This window comes from Oncorhynchus kisutch, linkage group LG7 (genome assembly GCF_002021735.2).
Source record: "Oncorhynchus kisutch isolate 150728-3 linkage group LG7, Okis_V2, whole genome shotgun sequence".
In the NCBI taxonomy this organism is placed as follows: Eukaryota; Metazoa; Chordata; class Actinopteri; order Salmoniformes; family Salmonidae; genus Oncorhynchus; species Oncorhynchus kisutch.
The window spans coordinates 42,869,135-42,882,553 of record NC_034180.2 but is presented as its reverse complement, the minus strand read 5'-3'; the positions used below and the strand labels follow the sequence as shown (position 1 = coordinate 42,882,553).

The 13,419-nt window shown below is 50.0% G+C and overlaps 1 protein-coding gene across 6 annotated transcripts in view; it reads left to right on the top strand.

Moving 5' to 3' along the window:
- The window catches only part of LOC109893800 (kinesin-like protein KIF13B), a 70,638-nt gene that overhangs the window by 32,202 nt on the left and 25,017 nt on the right, over positions 1–13,419 (top strand). For all 6 annotated transcript variants that reach the window (XM_031829140.1, XM_031829139.1, XM_031829138.1 and 3 more), the window contains exons 7-15: positions 95–275; positions 628–715; positions 1,284–1,418; positions 9,006–9,118; positions 9,289–9,400; positions 10,204–10,416; positions 11,916–12,026; positions 12,906–13,040; positions 13,136–13,266. In XM_031829140.1, the coding sequence (XP_031685000.1) occupies positions 95–275; positions 628–715; positions 1,284–1,418; positions 9,006–9,118; positions 9,289–9,400; positions 10,204–10,416; positions 11,916–12,026; positions 12,906–13,040; positions 13,136–13,266 (1,219 nt within the window). The remainder of the gene's footprint in view (positions 1–94; positions 276–627; positions 716–1,283; positions 1,419–9,005; positions 9,119–9,288; positions 9,401–10,203; positions 10,417–11,915; positions 12,027–12,905; positions 13,041–13,135; positions 13,267–13,419) is intronic.

Genomic DNA, 13,419 nt, shown 5'->3' with positions numbered 1-13,419 from the left:
GATCTTTACAGTTTCAAGTTTTAAACCGGTTGAAGTTCATTGGTTGTCTCCTAACGGCTGCTCTCATCCCTTGGCTGCGTGTGTGTCCCTCCAGGTTCGGGAAAGTCGTACACCATGATGGGTTCTGTGGACTCTCCAGGTCTGATCCCGCGGCTCTGCAGCTCTCTGTTTGACCGGACCCTGCTGGAGCAGAGGGAGGGGGAAGGCTTCACCATAGAGGTCTCCTACATGGAGATATACAATGAGAAGGTCCGCGACCTCCTCGACCCCAAAGGGTACGTATGACCCTGAATATTGACCTATAACCACTTCTTGGACTCTTGTTTTGTTTGAGTTATTTGTTGGAATATACTATAATTTGTCAGTGGCCCCAGTTTAAACATGCTTCCTCTCTTCCTCGAAGTCTAGTCACTTTTCGAACACAACTAGTCTAAAACAATGTTTACTGACGTGGGCTAATTGAGTGGCTGCTGACTACGACCCTGGCGTAGTGGGATACATCTCAAATAAAATAAAATACTATCAAATAAAATACTAAATACTATACTTTTGATAGAACATGGAAGCATGATGACTGTTTGTTTTTGTAGTTAACCACATTGATATGTGTGTGTGTGTGTGTCCCAGGAGCAGGCAGGCTCTTAGAGTGAGGGAGCACAAGGTGTTGGGGCCGTACGTGGACGGCTTGTCACGCCTGGCTGTGGCCAACTACAAGGTACACTACACCACTATCATCACTAGTAGAATGACTACTGATATGACCATGCTACTGATGATTTGACCTTGATTCTAGATTCATAAACAACAGAATTGATATGATGGTAAATAAACGGTATGAAGTCTTCATGTTCTGGGTTGGCGCATAGAGGAGAGCGTAGAGAGGGGTGTGGTAGCTGAGAGTTCTGTTAGATGAGCCATGTCAAAAAGAAAACCATTCACAACTGAGTTAACCACACACACACACACACACACACACACACACACACACACACACACACACACTCTCTCACTTCACACTCCCTGGATTCAAGGCTTACCATGGCTAATGACTTTGACAGCTGTTCACATATCGGTGGTAAGTTACTATGCTTTCTCTGGAGAAAAGTATTTATCTCTCTCTCTATCTTCCTTCCACTCTCTCTTCTTCCCTCCAACCGTATCTCCATCCCCCCATGTCCTGCCTTCTGTCCCCTGTTCCTCTTATTCTTACCTCCCCCCGGCCTTCCATCCTTGTCCCCTCTCTCTCTCCATCCATCCCTCCCTCTCTCCTATCTATTCTCTAGGACATTGAGTCTCTGATGTCGGAGGGGAATAAGTCTCGTACGGTGGCTGCCACCAACATGAACGAGGAGAGTAGCAGATCTCACGCTGTCTTCAACATCATCCTCACACATACACTCAAAGACCTGCAGTCTGGGGTAAGACACACACACGCACTCACGGACACACACACACTCCAACTGATTGTTACGCAACGGTCAATCCAACCTCTCCCCCTTAACATCTTAGTCGACTGCTGTAATGTTTTGTGACTACTGCATCTTCGTCATATCACTCTGTTTCCCTCTAGTTCTAAAGCACTGTTGAACCGGGTCACTGAGGGTAGTAGAGTCCCAGAGAGATTGTCTGCCCTGTCACTGAGGGTAGCAGAGTCCCAGAGAGACTGTCTGCCCTGTCACTGAGGGTGAGTCCCAGAGAGACTGGCTGTCCTCTCACTGAGGGTAGTAGAGTCCCAGAGAGACTGTCTGCCCTGTCACTGAGGGTAGTAGAGTCCCAGAGAGACTGTCTGCCCTGTCACTGAGGGTAGTAGAGTCCCAGAGAGACTGTCTGCCCTGTCACTGAGGGTAGTAGTGTCCCAGAGAGACTGTCTGCCCTGTCACTGAGGGTAGTAGTGTCCCAGAGAGACTGTCTGCCCTGTCACTGAGGGTAGTAGAGTCCCAGAGAGATTGTCTGCCCTGTCACTGAGGGTAGTAGAGTCCCAGAGAGACTATATGTCCTCTCACTGAGGATAGTAGAGTCCCAGAGAGACTGGCTGTCCTCTCACTGAGGGTAGTAGAGTCCCAGGGAGACTGTCTGCCCTGTCACTGAGGGTAGTAGAGTCCCAGAGAGACTGTCTGCCCTGTCACTGAGGGTAGCAGAGTCCCAGAGAGACTGTCTGCCCTGTCACTGAGGGTAGTAGAGTCCCAGAGAGACTGTCTGCCCTGTCACTGAGCCCGAGTTTCTACTGTTCAGGAACTAGCTAGTGATGTCAGCTTCCAGGAAACCTGTAAATAAGTAATGAAGTGCTCTCTCTGTCTGTCTTGATGTCAGCTGATCTGCTGTGTTAGCCTGCTCCTGTTTTATCCACACCTGGTTGGTTATCCAACCCTGAGGCTGTATGTTTGTGTGTGTGTTGCGAGCTTGTGTCTGTGCGTGTGTCACCTGATCACCCAACCCTGGTCTCCCTGCATAATATCGGTAGCACACAGGGTGAATAATGCAGGAGTGGAACAGTTGATTCTAGTTCAGAAAAAAAAATGGCTGGAACAGTTGATTCTAGTTTAGGTCAAATAAGGCTCAATTAAGGCTGGAACAGACAAGTGAACCTCTATTATCCCCATAAGGACAGTCATATGTTATTATCCACATTGGTATTTCAAAAAAGCTAATTCAAATTAAACACATTTCAGAATGTTTGTGAACACTCTTCCTAATGAATGTATCGCAGGCAGTTAATCTAAAGCGGGGATGGGCAGCTGTAGGCCCGCTGTAGGCCCGCAGATCAATTACCCCAAAAAACTCAGCCGTGTCTCAACTTACCTTTTGAGAGTTAGAATAGTAGAATGTACAAGGTGCAATTTTGAAATGTGGTTTTGCATCACACCAGTTTTTCTCTCATGTCGGTCAATTAGCATTTTTTTATATGTCTGTCTGTCTGAACTTGTAAACTCAGCATAAAAAGAAATGTCCCTTTTTCAAATCAAATCAAATGTATTTATATAGCCCTTCGTACATCAGCTGATATCTCAAAGTGCTGTACAGAAACCCAGCCTAAAACCCCAAACAGCAAGCAATGCATGTGTAGAAGCACAGTGGCTAGGAAAAACTCCCTAGAAAGGCCAAAACCTAGGAAGAAACCTAGAGAGGAACCAGGCTATGTGGGGTGGCCAGTCCTCTTCTGGCTGTGCCGGGTGGAGATTATAACAGAACATGGCCAAGATGTTCAAATGTTCATAAATGACCAGCATGGTCCAATAATAATAAGGCAGAACAGTTGAAACTGGAGCAGCAGCACGGCTAGGTGGACTGGGGAAAGCAAGGAGTCATCATGTCAGGTAGTCCTGAGACAGGAGGGGTCAGGAGACACTGTGGCCCCATCCGAGGACACCCCCGGACAGGGCCAAACAGGAAGGATATAACCCCACCCACTTTGCCAAAGCACAGCCCCCACACCACTAGAGGGATATCTTCAACCACCAACTTACCATCCTGAGACAAGGCCGAGTATAGCCCACAAAGATCTCCGCCACGGCACAACCCAAAGGGGGGGGGGCGCCAACCCAGACAGGAAGATCACATCAGTGACTCAACCCACTCAAGTGACGCACCCCTCCCAGGGACTGTATGAAAGAGCCCCAGTAAGCCAGTAACTCAGCCCCTGTAATAGGGTTAGAGGCAGAGAATCCCAGTGGAAAGAGGGGAACCGGCCAGGCAGAGACAGCAAGGGCGGTTCGCTGCTCCAGAGCCTTTCCGTTCACCTTCCCACTCCTGGGCCAGACTACTCAATCATATGACCCACTGAAGAGATGAGTCTTCAGTAAAGACTTAATGGTTTGCGTCTCTTACATGGGTAGGCAGACCATTCCATAAAAATGGGGCTCTATAGGAGAAAGCCCTGCCTCCAGCTGTTTGCTTAGAAATTCTAGGGACAATTAGGAGGCCTACCTCTTGTGATCGTAGCGTACGTGTAGGTATGTACGGCAGGACCAAATCAGAGAGATAGGTAGGAGCAAGCCCATGTAATGCTTTGTAGGTTAGCAGTAAAATCAGCCCTTGCCTTGACAGGAAGCCAGTGTAGGGAGGCTAGCACTGGAGTAATATGATCAGATTTTTTGGTTCTAGTCAGGATTCTCGTGCTTCTCCACCTGCATTGCTTGCTGTTTGGGGTTTTAGGCTGGGTTTCTGTACAGCACTTTGAGATATCAGCTGATGTACGAAGGGCTATATAAATAAATTTGATTTGATTTGATTCTAGCAGCCGTATTTAGCACTGACTGAAGTTTATTTAGTCCTTCTCAGGACCCTGTCATTCAAAGATAATTATTAAAAATCCAAATAACTTCACAGATCTTCATTGTAAAGGGTTTAAACACTGTTTCCCATGCTTGTTCAATGAACCATAAACAATTAATGAACATGCACCTGTGGGACGGTCGTTAAGACACTAATAGATTACAGACGGCAGGCCTTTCTACTGACTCTAAAAAACACCAAAAGAAAGATGCCCAGGGTCCCTGCTCATCTGCGTGAACGTGCATGAAGACTGCAGATGTGGCCAGGGCAATAAATTGCAATGTCTGACAGTGCTACAGGACGGACAGCTGATCGTCCTCGCAGTGGCAGACCACGTGTAACACCTGCACAGGATCGGTACATCCGAACATCACACCTGCGGGACAAGTACAGGATGGCAACAACAGCTGCCCGAGTTACACCAGGAACAAACAATCCCTCCATCAGTGCTCAGACTATCCGCAATAGGCCGAGAGAGGCTGGACTGCGGCCTTGTAGGCCTGTTGTAAGGCAGGTCCTCACCAGATATCACCGCCAACAACGTCGCCTATGGGCACAAACCCCCAGGGGTGATGGTTGGATTCGCGTTTGTCGTCAAAGGAATGAGCGTTACACCGAGGCCTGTACTCTGGAGCGGGATCGATTTGGAGGTGGAGGGTCCGTCATGGTCTGGGGCGGTGTGTCACAGCATCATAGGACCGAGCTTGTTGTCATTGCAGGCAATCTCAGTGCTGTGTGTTGCAGGCTCATCCTGACATGACCCTCCAGCATGACAATGCCACCAGCCATACTTCTCGTTCTGTGCGTGATTTCCTGCAAGACAGGAATGTCAGTGTTCTGCCATGGCCAGCGAAGAGCCCGTTTCTAAATCCCATTGAGCACGTCTGGGACCTGTTGGATCGGAGGGTGAGGGTTAGGGCCATTCCTCACAGAAATGTCCAGAACTTGCAGGTTCTTTGGTGGAAGAGTGGGGTAACATCTCACTGAAAGAACTGGCAAATCTGGTGCAGTCCATGAGGAGGAGATGCACTGCAGTACTTCATGCAGCTGGTGGCCACACCAGATACTGACTGTTACTTTTGTTTTTGACCCCCCCCCTTTGTTCAGTGACACATTATTCCATTTCTGTTAGTCACATGTCTGTGGAACTTGTTCAGTTTATGTCTCAGTTGTTGAATCTTGTTATGTTCATACAAATATTTACACATGTTAAGTTTGCTGAAAATAAATGCATTTGACAGTGGTTGAATTACCATGGTTGAATTACTGACCGGATGGCCCCCATTTTATTTTGTTAGTCAAAAGTATTAAAAACTGCAAACATTGCTCTCTGACCACATATGTGTGGAATTGCAACAAACTTATTTTAAAACGGATACATTTTCTCTACACCCCATGGCAAAATGTTTACAATTGCAGGAAATTTACTTTAAAAATGATCTTGATGTGGGTGGTGCTTAAGACCCCCAAAACCCTAGGGCCAGCTCTGACTGCATGTATGGTATGGATGTCGGTAGCTTTTAGTTTTGTTGTGGCACCCACCCCCCCATCAAAGTTGCCCATCCCTGATCTAAAGTGTTGCACATTGTTGACTGAGCCTCCCTTTCGGAGGCTGTACCAGTTTGATACCTTGTTGTGTTGCTGAATGCAGCCCCAGGTGCACCTGTGGTGGAAAGTTAAATATAGTCTGAGTCTGATCATTTAAACTGATGCACAAATAAAGGCTGTCCGCCTCAGTGTACACACACACACACACACACACACACACACACACACACACACACACACACACATAGTGAGATAAAGAGCAAGAGCGTCTTTGGGCCTCCTATTTCTGCTGAGGTTCACTTGGCTTTATCCTCCCTTTACTAATCTCCATGGAAACTCAGTCCTATGCAAATTCACCGGGGCCTGTTGACAGAGAGTAATCTGAATGTCTCTGAGATGTTGCTTTGGAAGTGGTGAGAGAGAAGGAAGTTTAGCATCTTTAGAAAAGGGGGATAAAGTTGCGACGACTCATTAACTAAACTGTAGGCAAATACTAGAGAAAATCCTGCAAGATTGTTACTCAACTAGATGACCTAAGACTTTAAAATATACTGATATTCCACATTTAATGAGATATCAGCCAAATACGTCAGATCATTTTTGACTCAGGTCCACCCTGTTTCATGCTTTTTCTCTTCTCTCTCATCTCCTCTCTTCTCTCTTGCTCTTCTCTCTCTCCTCTCTCTCGCGATTCTCTCTCTCCTCTCTTCTCCCTCTCTTCTCTCTCTCATCTCCTCTCTTCTCTCTTGTTCATCTCTCTCTCTTCTCTTCCCTCTTGCTCTTCTCTCTTCTCCCTCTTTCTCCTCTTCTCTTCTCTCTCTCCCTCCTCTCTCGCTCTCTCTGGGGACAAGGGCAGGCTTTGTTTTCACAACTCACTGTAATCTCTGCCCGCTCTATTCCCACTCAGCACGACGCCGGACGTAACACACACACACACACACACACACACACACACACGACTCCAAACATAATGCACACACCCCCCTCTGCCCCCGCTGCCCTTTGTCTCTCTACCCCCACCCCCATCTCTTTCTATAATTTCTTGCTCAAATCATTCACTCACCCCATCTCTCTCTCTCTTTCGATATAATTAGCGTAAATTCTCATGCGTACATTCTTTCCTTCTACTACTGCATTCATGCATTTTCTCTGTTCTTCCTCTCTTACACGATCTCTCCTTTCTCTCATCCCGTCCCTACCTCCCCTACTCTCTCTATCTCATCCCTGCCTCCCCTATATTCTCTCTCTCTCTCTCTCTCTCTCTCTCTCTCTCTCGTACCTACCTCACCTACTCTATCTCATCCCTGCCTCCCCTACTCTCCCTCTCTCTCTCTCTCTCTCTCTCTCTCTCTCTCTCTCTCGCTCGTCCCTACTTCCCCAACTCTCGTCCCTACCTCCTCTACTCTCTTTCCTCTCGTCCCTACCTCCCCTACTCTCTTTCCTCTCGTCCCTACCTCCCCTACTCTCTTTCCTCTCGTCCCTACCTCCCCTACTCTCTCTTGCTCGTCCCTACCTCCCCTACTTCTCCAACTCTCGTCCCTACCTCCTCTACTCTCTTTCCTCTCGTCCCTACCTCCCCTACTCTCTTTCCTCTCGTCCCTACCTCCCCTACTCTCTTTCCTCTCGTCCCTACCTCCCCTACTCTCTCTTGCTCGTCCCTACCTCCCCTACTTCTCCAACTCTCGTCCCTACCTCCTCTACTCTCTTTCCTCTCGTCCCTACCTCCCCTACTCTCTTTCCTCTCGTCCCTACCTCCCCTACTCTCTTTCCTCTCGTCCCTACCTCCCCTACTCTCTTTCCTCTCGTCCCTACCTCCCCTACTCTCTTTCCTCTCGTCCCTACCTCCCCTACTCTCTTTCCTCTCGTTCCTACCTCCCCTACTCTCCTTCCTTTCGTCCCTACCTCCCCTACTCTCCTTCCTCTCGTCCCTACCTCCCCGACTCTCTCTTTCGTCCCTACCTCCCCTACTCTCTCTCTCGTCCCTACCTCCCCTACTCTCTTATCGCCATTATCTCTGTCTCCCAGTCAAGCTCCAGTCCTTAATGCACACACCTTATTTAAGATAAGGACCCCGGGCCTCCCGGGTGGCGCAGTGGTTAAGGGCGCTGTACTGCAGCACCAGCTGTGCCATCAGAGTCCTTGGTTCGCGCCCAGGCTCTGCCGGGCCTCCCGGGTGACGCACAATTGGCCTAGCGTTGTCCGGGTTAGGGAGGGCTTGGTCGGTAGGGATGTCCTTGTCTCATCGCGCACCAGCGAATCCTGTGGCGGGCCGGGCGGAGTGCGCGCTAGCCAAGGTTGCCAGGTGCACGGTGTTCCCTCCGACACATTGGTGCGGCTGGCGTCCGGGTTGGATGCGCGCTGTGTTAAGAAGCAGTGCGGCTGGTTGGGTTGTGTATCGAAGGACGCGTGACTTTCAACCTTCGTCTCTCCCGAGCCCGTACGGGAGTTGTAGCGATGAGACAAGATAGTAGCTACTACAACAATTGGATACCACGAAATTGGGGAGAAAAAGGGCCATTTTTTTATAATTCTTTTAAGATAAGGACCCCATTACGTGTGTACACACACACACACACACACACAAATATACAGAGAGTTAAGCTCCACCCCTGCAGCTAACATTGTAAATCACAGAGAACAATGGGAGATTGTTACTCCAGCCTCTCTCTCCAGCTCGCTTTCTCTCACACGCTGTCGCACGCTCTCTCTTTCTCACTCTCTCTCCTCACTCTCGTACGTGCTATTTCTTGCTCTTTTTATCTCTTAATCGCATGCTCTCTTGCTCTCTTTCTCTCTCCTCTTTTTCTCTCTCCTCGGTCTCTTTCTCTCTCTCCTCGATCTCTCGCTCTCGCATTCTCGCTCTCTATCTCTGTCTGTCTCTGCCTCGCTGTGTGTGATATATATATATATTATATATATCTATATCTCATCCTTCCTGGACCTTTTATGTTAGAGCAGGGAGACATGATGGTTGTATCCTGCATGAAAATGACTGGGATGAGATGGGAAATCTTTGACTGAAACATTTGCCATTTGTTTGCATTCCGGAGGTTTATGCAGTGTGCAGGATTGGAGTCATTTTAACAGTTTAAAATGAAGGATGTTATCAAAAATCAAATCTTCCAAGATGACTTTCTATCCGCTTTCCCCTTCCTCGTATCTCTCTCGCCTCTCTCTCTCTGTAGACGAGTGGTGAGAAGGTGAGTAAGCTGAGTCTGGTAGACCTGGCTGGCAGTGAGAGAGCAGCTAAGACTGGAGCTACTGGAGAGAGGATGAAGGAGGGCAGCAACATCAACAAGTATGTTACCAAGCACTTTGATAACGCACCCATTCATACATCCTCAATGAGTCCACAACACACACACACAGCACCAAGTGTTCTAGTTCCCCTTTTAAACAAAGATGAACACTTTTCACTTAGTAAATATGCTGCCTGTTATGATAGTGGGTTGTTGTGTGTCTCTGCAGGTCTCTGACTACTCTAGGCCTGGTCATATCTGCTCTGGCAGAACAGGGATGTGGGAAAAACAAGACCAAATTTGTCCCTTACAGAGACTCTGTGCTAACATGGCTGCTAAAGGTAAGAGACACATATTTTGTATTTTTCCCTGCTCTTCCCTGCTCTACTATAACTTCTCTCTCTCGCTCCGCTCAACATGAGAGGGATGGAGGCCTATCTTCCTGTTTCCTTTAGAGATTTGAACGCTTCTGCCCCTACAATCATTTGAAGATTTGGTTCTGACGACCTTATATCTTCCACTTTCATTCCCCCTCTCTCACTAACACTCCTCTCTCCCTCGTCTCTCTCTCCCTCCCTCGTCTCTCTCTCCCTCCCTCGTCTCTCTCTCCCTCCCTCGTCTCTCCTCTCTCTCTCTCCCTCGTCTCTCCTCTCTCTCTCCCCCTCGTCTCTCCTCTCTCTCTCCCTCGTCTCTCCTCTATCCCTCGTCTTGCCTCTCTCTCTCCCTCGTCTCGCCTCTCTCTCTCCCTCGTCTCGCCTCTCTCTCTCCCTCGTCTCGTCTCTCCTCTATCCCTCGTCTCGCCTCTCTCTCTCCCTCGTCTCGCCTCTCTCTCCCTCGTCTCGCCTCTCTCTCCCTCGTCTCGCCTCTCTCTCTCCCTCGTCTCGCCTCTCTCCCTCGTCTCGCCTCTCTCTCCCTCGTCTCGCCTCTCTCTCTCTCCCTCGTCTCGCATCTCCCTCGTCTCGCCTCTCTCTCTCCCTCGTCTCGCCTCTCTCTCTCTCCCTCGTCTCGCCTCTCTCTCTCCCTCGTCTCGTCGCTCTCCCTCGTCCCTCTCTCTCTCTCCCTCGTCTCTCCTCTCTCTCTATCTCTCGTCTCTCTCTCTCTCTCGCTGTCCCTTGTCTCTCCTCTCTTTCTCCCTCGTCTCCAGGACAGCCTGGGCGGCAACAGCCGCACTGCCATGGTGGCCACGGTGAGCCCGGCAGCAGACAACTACGACGAGACGCTGTCCACGCTGCGCTACGCCGACCGGGCCAAGAGCATCGTCAACCACGCTGTCGTCAACGAGGACCCCAACGCACGTATCATCAGGGAGCTCCGAGAGGAGGTGGAGAAACTACGGGACCAGCTGACACAGGCAGAGGTAGGGGGGGAGAAACTACGGGACCAACTGACAGGCAGAGGTAGGGGGGGAGAAAAGGGAGGAGGGGGAGAAACTACGGGACCAGCTGACAGGCAGAGGTAGGGGGGGAGAAACTACGGGACCAGCTGACAGGCAGAGGTAGGGGGGGAGAAAAGGAAGGAGGGGGAGAAACTACGGGACCAGCTGACAGGCAGAGGTAGGGGGGGAGAAACTACGGGACCAGCTGACAGGCAGAGGTAGGGGGGGAGAAAAGGAAGGAGGGGGAGAAACTACGGGACCAGCTGACACAGGCAGAGGTAGGGGGGGAGAAACTACGGGACCAGCTGACAGGCAGAGGTAGGGGGGGAGAAAAGGAAGGAGGGGGAGAAACTACGGGACCAGCTGACACAGGCAGAGGTAGGGGGGGAGAAACTACGGGACCAGCTGACAGGCAGAGGTAGGGGGGGAGAAAAGGAAGGAGGGGGAGAAACTACGGGACCAGCTGACAGGCAGAGGTAGGGGGGGAGAAACTACGGGACCAGCTGACAGGCAGAGGTAGGGGGGGAGAAAAGGAAGGAGGGGGAGAAACTACGGGACCAGCTGACAGGCAGAGGTAGGGGGGGAGAAACTACGGGACCAGCTGACAGGCAGAGGTAGGGGGGGAGAAAAGGAAGGAGGGGGAGAAACTACGGGACCAGCTGACAGGCAGAGGTAGGGGGGGAGAAACTACGGGACCAGCTGACAGGCAGAGGTAGGGGGGGAGAAAAGGAAGGAGGGGGAGAAACTACGGGACCAGCTGACAGGCAGAGGTAGGGGGGGAGAAACTACGGGACCAGCTGACAGGCAGAGGTAGGGGGGGAGAAAAGGAAGGAGGGGGAGAAACTACGGGACCAGCTGACAGGCAGAGGTAGGGGGGGAGAAAAGGAAGGAGGGGGAGAAACTACGGGACCAGCTGACACAGGCAGAGGTAGGGGGGGAGAAACTACGGGACCAGCTGACACAGGCAGAGGTAGGGGGGGAGAAACTACGGGACCAGCTGACACAGGCAGAGGTAGGGGGGGAGAAACTATGGGACCAGCTGACACAGGCAGAGGTAGGGGGGGAGAAACTATGGGACCAGCTGACACAGGCAGAGGCGGTGGGGGGAGGAAGGAAGGAGGGGGAGAAACTACAGGACCAGCATGACACATGCAGAGGTGGTGGGGTGAGGAAAAGGGGAGGTAAAGAGGGGTAGAGAAAGAGGGGGAAGAGGGAGATCAACTGACAGTCCAGGGTAAGGATGGATTGTGGAGAGAGCCTGTCTGTACCAGCTGGCAAAACTGGTCACGTTAAGGTTGTGTTGTGGTTGAAAAGGACGTTTTATTGCTTTTGTTTTTGCATCCAGAAACAATGTCTTCATCTGATTGTAGCAGGTACCTGTTGGTTGTAATTAGGTTGTATGAAGCCTTTTTAACCAGAACATCAGTAACATATTGGCTGCTTATAGAGATGGAAAGAGTGTTTTCTTGTCTCCTCTCCAGTCTATGAAGGCCCCAGAGCTGAAGGAGAGGCTGGAGGAGTCTGAAAAACTCATCCAGGAGATGACCGTCACCTGGGAGGAGAAACTACGCAAGACGGAAGAGATCGCACAGGTACACAACACACCTTTGTACATTCTGTCCTGGGTTGTGTTCATTAGGCACGAAACAGAAGAAATCGGTCTGAAACAGGGACTTTCTGAAATTGTCCAATAAGAAATGCTTTATTTAATTTTTTGTTGCACAACTTTTGAAAAGTGTGCCCTGATTAACTGGAGGCTGGAGGCTGGATCAATAGTTCCTGTGTTGTGTGCCCTGATTAACTGGAGGCTGGAGGCTGGATCAATAGTTCCTGTGTTGTGTGCCCTGATTAACTGGAGGCTGGAGGCTGGATCAATAGTTCCTGTGTTGTGTGCCCTGATTAACTGGAGGCTGGAGGCTGGATCAATAGTTCCTGTGTTGTGTGCCCTGATTAACTGGAGGCTGGATCAATAGTTCCTGTGTTGTGTTCCCTGATTAACTGGAGGCTGGATCAATAGTTCCTGTGTTGTGTGCCCTGATTAACTGTAGGCTGGAGGCTGGATCAGTAGTTCCTGTGTTGTGTGCCCTGATTAACTGGAGGCTGGATCAATAGTTCCTGTGTTGTGTGCCCTGATTAACTGGAGGCTGGAGGCTGGATCAATAGTTCCTGTGTTGTGTGCCCTGATTAACTGGAGGCTGGAGGCTGGATCAATAGTTCCTGTGTTGTGTGCCCTGATTAACTGGAGGCTGGATCAATAGTTCCTGTGTTGTGTGCCCTGATTAACTGTAGGCTGGAGGCTGGATCAGTAGTTCCTGTGTTGTGTGCCCTGATTAACTGGAGGCTGGATCAATAGTTCCTGTGTTGTGTGCCCTGATTAACTGGAGGCTGGATCAATAGTTCCTGTGTTGTGTGCCCTGATTAACTGGAGGCTGGAGGCTGGATCAATAGTTCCTGTGTTGTGTGTCCTGTAGGAGCGTCAGAAACAGTTGGAATCCCTGGGCATCTCTCTCCAGTCGTCTGGCATCAGAGTGGGAGAAGACAAGTGTTTTCTAGTCAACCTCAACGCTGACCCCGCTCTCAACGAACTGCTAGTCTACTACCTGAAGGTACACGCGCACACAGTGGTGCATTCACGTATTCTTACACACACACACACACACCATTATAACATTGTGTTATCATGTGTTGTTGTGTACTATAGGAGCACACTAAGGTTGGTTCAGCAGACTCCCAGGACATTCAGCTGTGTGGGATGGGTATTCAGGCTGCACACTGCATCATAGACATCACAACTGACCAACGGGTGGTCCTCACTCCTCACAAAAACTCAAGGTACGTATAGAACACTGCTCTTCGTCTCTATTATCACAATTCCCAGTGGGTCTCTACAACCAACAGGTTGAAATCAAGGTTGTATAAAATGTCATATTTTGCCTGCTGGCACCTCGCGCCCCACAAGGAGTCACGGTACACCAGCTTAGTCAT